The sequence below is a fragment of the Pteropus alecto genome, unplaced genomic scaffold, assembly GCF_000325575.1.
Source record: "Pteropus alecto unplaced genomic scaffold, ASM32557v1 scaffold74, whole genome shotgun sequence".
Classification (NCBI taxonomy): Eukaryota; Metazoa; Chordata; class Mammalia; order Chiroptera; family Pteropodidae; genus Pteropus; species Pteropus alecto.
This window is the reverse complement of record NW_006436291.1, coordinates 5,968,955-5,974,954: the sequence shown is the minus strand read 5'-3', so window position 1 is coordinate 5,974,954 and position 6,000 is coordinate 5,968,955. Positions and strand designations below refer to the sequence as shown.

Here is a 6,000-nt window from a genome sequence, read left to right as displayed (position 1 = left end):
GACGAGGCCTCACTCTAATCTACAAACGCAGCATCACTGCTCGGGGACCGCAGGGCAAACACGCTCCCCACTCGGCCCGGAAGCAGGCAAGCCTGGCGCACCTGACACCGCTTCGACCGACGTGCAGGGCCCAGCCTGGCATGGAGTCGGTCCCTATGTCAGGCTCGTAGGGCTCCTGTTACAAATGACCCCAAACTAGGAGACTTCATAGAAATTTAGCCTCCCATAGTGCTAGCGGCCGGAAGTCTGAGATCTCGCTGTTAGCAGAGCCGTGCTCCCTCCAAAGACTCTAGGGATGGGCTCTTCCTGCCAGCTCCAGCTTCCGGTGGCCCCTGGCGTTCCTGGGCTTGTGGCCGGCCGCCACAGTGCGAAATATATATATTTCCTAATCCCCAGAACCTGTGATGCGACCTTATATATATATTTTGGGAGGGGTGGCACCTTTCAGCCCAGTAGAGTATCTAATATTGGAGAAATAAATAAATGAATGTTAGGTGGCACGAAGTTCTAGGGGCTTCTTTTGCCAACATTTTTGTTTTGGTAGCATAGAGTGATCAGCGAGAAGACACTGCAGCGATGTCCTGTGTGATCACCAGGAAGCACTCGCCCAGCAGAAGGTGACACCAATGAGCCCCCGCCCTCCGCCCCCAGATTCTGAGCGTCAGGGCTGCAGACAGTGGACATGAGCAGGCCGGGGTCCTCTCGGCTGATTGGGAGAAAGAGCAAGTCCCCTGCCATCTGAGCAGCCGTGGTCCTCACCCGTCCTGCCTTCCCTTCCTTCTCCGTCAGCTCACCATAAGGCTAAGTGACACGTCACTCGGTGTAAATGTCTGATGGAAAAATCACGGCTCTGGATGTCAGGAGCAGTCCTGTGTCCACCTGCTGCCCAAACGCTAATGTCACAGGCAACATGGTACCGAAAACACTGTCGCTCTCTCCACCAGGTTCCAAATTCGAACCACATGCCATCAGCCATGACATGGGATAAACAAGGAAGTAAGAGCAGTGGAAGAAGAGGGTGGGAGAGTCTCAAGTTCATGGCGGATCCTTCGCAGGGGCCTGGTCTGGGCGAAGAAGACTGGTCGAAACGCCAGGGCAGCTCGCTCAAGTCGAACCGAAGCAGAGACTGTCAGAGGGCACGGGGAGGCCGACGGGCAGCGAGTCACTGGTCAGCACAGGCGGGACGTCCCCGGAGGGCCGGGCTCCTCTGTGCACGCGACACTTTCTAGTCCCAACCTATTAGGCCTCGGTCGTACAGAAATAAATAAATGTGCTATATAAAACCTCTGGAGAGGGCCTGTCCTTCGCACTTTGTGTCTTGGAAGCACTGGAAGCACAAGAAGAACTGGCAAAATGACAAGAAACCAGGAGAACGGTGGAGAAGCTGGGGCCACGCTCTCTTTGCGGCCGATTCCGGAGCTTCGGCAAATGTCTTATAGAAGAGGACGGCCGGCAAAGAGTGACTTCGAAAGCAAGCCGCGTGGGCGAGGCGCAGCGGCATGGCCCAGGCAGACCTTCCAGCGCCTTCCGTCCTGGCTGGGGACAGCGGGACCCCCATTTGTGCTCGCTTCTCGCCAGGAATCCTGCTCTGGTCACGCGCGTCACGGTGGAACGCGGAGCTCTGTGCGCCCGATGCCACCACGACACCTGCCTTCGTCGTGGGGGAGGATGCAGGAATAAAGGGGGCCTGACATCACTTTGGAGTTAAGAGGCACACAGTACAAACGACGCACGTTTGGAAATGTCTCGAACCCTGCTCTCAACTGCCCCCCTCTCTGTTAACTAACACTCATCAGGGCCGTGCTAACAGTGGGCAAGGAGATGGAGCGGAGCGGGTGGGGGAGGGAAGGAAATTAGACATCGTGTTTCGTTCATCTACGAAGAAACGAGTCTGCAGACTTCATCACGCCGCCAGGAGGAAGAATGATTAAAGAGCCTGGAGCCACCACATAGCTCTGCCGCAAAAGTCCCCGAGACAATGGAAAATATAATTGATAGAAAAAAAATCAAACTGCCAATGTGATCATGTGGCAGCCAACTCTTCAAAACGTTGCTACTGACCAGATGCTAATGAATCCGTCTGTGTCCATACCCGAATTAGTCACGGCAGCCATAAAAAATAAACAGATATTTCACGTAAAGATTACTGTAGGATTTTAGGGCTAGAATTGAAAAGCAAGAATACTTCTTGGCCATTAGGAAATTTTCTTGATAGGGAGGGATTTACATTTATTTCTTCATTTCGTGCAGAGCAAAACCATGATGGAAACAAATCGAATTCCTCTGCTAGATGTATAACCCAGAAAAAAAATGGCGAGCTTTCAGCACTTGTTTTAAAATGGCCATAAAAACAAATACGTCTACTACTTTTTTTATTTTTATTTTTCCAAGGGTGGAAACGTACCTGAAAAGTATGTGAAGGCTGCATCTCTAGCAAAGTTAAACAATATTAAAGTGAACTAGGACAGGGAACTAGAGAACACAGATAGAGAGATGCTCGTGGAAGAGGTCTCATGGTCTCATGGGCATCACGCTGCTGAGAGAGGAGAGAAAGCAGGAGATGGACACTTATCCTAACTCGGTGTTTCCGATAAGGCGGACAGAGGACAAACCCCCATCTGTCACCCACGTAATCCTCCCAACAGTCCTAGAGGGACCATCCACACACTGTCATCGTCGTCCTAGTTATCATCATGGCTTTACAAATGGGAAATACAGGGGTTCGAAGAAGTCGAGCGACTTGCCCAGGGTCACACAGCATCCGACTGATGGCCCAGAATTTCAACCCAGGCCTATCTGATGTAGGATATTTTCCAAGTTCATCAGAGGCTTGACCAACCCTCACGAAGTGAAGAAAATAAGCAACGAACAATACACATGGAGTCTTGCCCCGCCCACACAGAGGGACCTTAGAGGATGTGACATCCTTATCCCTCTTTACCTGGGAGCCCTGGGCCAGGAGCAGCCCTGACTCAGGAGACAGGTGCCCATCCTGAAACTTGGACCACAGGGTTCTTTACGTGGGTGCCGGGGGCAGCACCACGTGTCCCCACATCCCACGCAGCTGGGCTTTGACCGGATGCCACGTATGGCTAGGGGACAAGCGCCGACCTCCAGTGGAAGGGAGGTCTGTGAAACAGTCTTCGCCATGCGTCGGGCCTCAGGACACACCTGCATCTCAGAGTCACCTCACCTCAAGGTGGGATCAATGACCGAATGTCTCCCACGATGGGAACAGCCGTGGGACAAAAGCCGGGCTCCTGACGAAGCATCGGCATGCTCTCTGCCCACCTGCTGGGTCTGATTTTTGGTCCAACATTTCCCCGAAGTCCATGTTTACCCATCGCTGCTCCTATGAAATTTGAACTGCTCAGTGGCTAAGAGCGGCCGCGAAGTCAAACAGACCCAGCTCTGCCCCTTTCTTGCTCAGGCAGAGCCCTTCCGGTCCCCAAGCCCCAGTCATCTCGTTTATAAAAACAGGGATAAGCCACGCCCCCCTCAAGGACAGGCAAGGACTGAGGGAAGTCTACGCAGAGTGCTGGCGCCCTGTGGACGGTTAACCACGGTGGCTATCACACTGATAATAATGTTAACAGGAGGGCTGGGAGGGGATGACCTGCGGGGTCCCTCCCGGTCCCAGAAGTCCATTACCGTTTGGCCCCATGATGACGACAGGATGATCAGAGACTTACTTCCAGCCACGGTGTGCCAGGAAGCCCCGTTGACGGTCCCGTCTTCCTTTTGGAAGTCTTCCGTGTGGCACACCCTCCTCCTGGCATCTGTCATCAGGCGGTGCGTGGAGGCGTAGGAGTAGGCCAGCCAGCGGAACACGTGGTCGTCCGGGGTGGGCGTGCGCTCCTGCGTCTTCCACAGGGACCTCACCATGTCGTAGGGGTACGCCACCACCAGCTCACCCCCCTGCAGGTTGCCGCCCAGCACAAACGGGATTTTTTCCATCCAGGCTATGACGGCCCTGGTCTCCACCGCCACCTGTGAGCATTCCAAAGGAAACACACTTTGATAAATAAAGCAAGAGAGAAACTGCTTTCTCTCCCTAGCTTTCCAAACAGGGATGACATTGAAAAAGCAATAGAATCTTAGCAAAATTTAGAATTTCAAAATCAGTACCAGGAGAACTGGACTTTGTGGAAATAACGGTTTTAAAAACGAGAAACCCAGGCAAGTTTCTCATTGCAGGAATCTTCCAGTTAATGCACAAACTGGAAATGATGGAGTGTCAACATTTTACAGCTGCAGGGGATTAACGGGTCAGGAGTGTTTATTGATGTCTGCAAAGAGTACAGAGAGAGATATAGCCAAACGTAACATGTCTCCTGATGGACAAACACACACCCCCAAAAATATCTGTCTTGAATCTGACCAAGACTTTAGTCCAGGCTTTTTCTGTAAAGGATCAGGCAGCATGTACATATTTTAGGCTTTGCAGCTTACAAAATATCTGTCCTGAATCTGACCAAGACTTCAGTCCAGGCTTTTTCTGTAAAGGACCAGGCAGCATGTACATATTTTAGGCTTTGCGGGCCATACGGTCTGGTCTGTCCTAACTACTCGACCCTCTGCCTGTGCAGCAGGGCAGTGCCACAGACAACATGCAGATGAATGACGGTGGCTGTGTCCCAGTAACACGCCATTGACAGAAGTAGGCCAGGGGAAGAACGTGGCCCATGGGCTGCAGTGTGCCAGCCTCTGTTCTAAGTAGCCCTGTCTCCTCCGAATCTCTCTGCCAGTTTATACAACACAGAGAAGAACGTGTTACAGGACATCGCAAGAACACAATTAGCAGCACCTAGACAGTGGAAAATGCGCCAAGACAATCTAGTTATTTACAACCCGGCTGTTACAAAATCAACGACAACAGCAACGATCAAACTTGAAGGAAAAAAGGAAGCGACAGAGGAGTGTGATCTGTAACTCAAATGAGACTTAAGACGTTTACATGCCAGTCAGAATGAATGGGCTTTATTTGGATCGAGATGTAAACGAGATGGGGGCGGGGGATGATAATATCAAAATGTGAACACTGGAAAGATATTTTATGATGTGAAGAAATAATTTATTCTGATAGGATAATGGCAATGATGCAGAGTTTGAAAGCAGAGTCTCGTCTTTTAGAGATATTTACTGAAATATTTACCAATGAAATGTATCGCCTGGTATTTGCTTCAAAAATCTCGGGGAGGAGGGGAAAGTGGTGAAGATGTTGATGGAACATGAATTGGTAAGTGAAGTCGAGATGGATGCGTGGAACTCCTTTACAGCTTTTTCTCTCACTTTTTATGTTTGACTTTTTTATGGTAAAAATTTAAGAAAGAGGAAGGAAGGAAAGAAGGAAGGAAGGAAGGAAGGAAGGAAGGAAGGACACAATAGTAGGCCTTCTCAAACACCAAAAAAGAAAGAAGGAAGGAAGGAAGGAAGGAAGGAAGGAAGGAAGGAAGGAAGGAAGGAAGGAAGGAAGGAAGGAAGGAAGAAAACTGATCATCTTAGAAACTAAAATTGGAAAGCCTGATATGGTCAAATACTGATCAGTGAATCAAATATTTATCCCAACTCACTGATCCCTATGAAGATAATGCCGGTGGAATAAAATTGAGAACGAAAGATAAATAAACAGTGGAAATGGTTTCACTGAGCTCGCAGTGTGCTTGCCGAAAATGCAGCCTTTCCCATCCTTCCCTCCTGCTTGTTGACATCATCTTTTAATTAAATCCTGGCCAATCGGATTTAAGCAGAAGTATTCTGTAGGAGTTCTAGGAATGCCTCTTAAAGTTAATGCAATTATCTGAGAGGAGGACTTTTTTTTCATCCTTTCTCTCTTCTTCCTCCACAGACATGACAGCTGGATCGTCCACTGCCACCTTGGATCATGGAGGAAGAAGGTCACATGCTAACACAGCAGAGGCAGAAAGATGGATGCTTCCCTGGATCCCGATGGTCACGGGGCTTCTATTTTGCCATCTCCAGGGTCTCCATCTCCAGGGT

General features: G+C 50.1%; 1 protein-coding gene across 1 annotated transcript in view; it reads right to left on the bottom strand.

Moving 5' to 3' along the window:
* The window catches only part of CPXM2 (carboxypeptidase X, M14 family member 2), a gene marked incomplete at its 5' end in the record, with an annotated part of 94,047 nt that overhangs the window by 6,560 nt on the left and 81,487 nt on the right, over positions 1–6,000 (bottom strand). Inside the window, one exon of the mRNA XM_006912874.3 lies at positions 3,693–3,990. Coding sequence (XP_006912936.1) covers positions 3,693–3,990 — 298 coding nt within the window. The remainder of the gene's footprint in view (positions 1–3,692; positions 3,991–6,000) is intronic.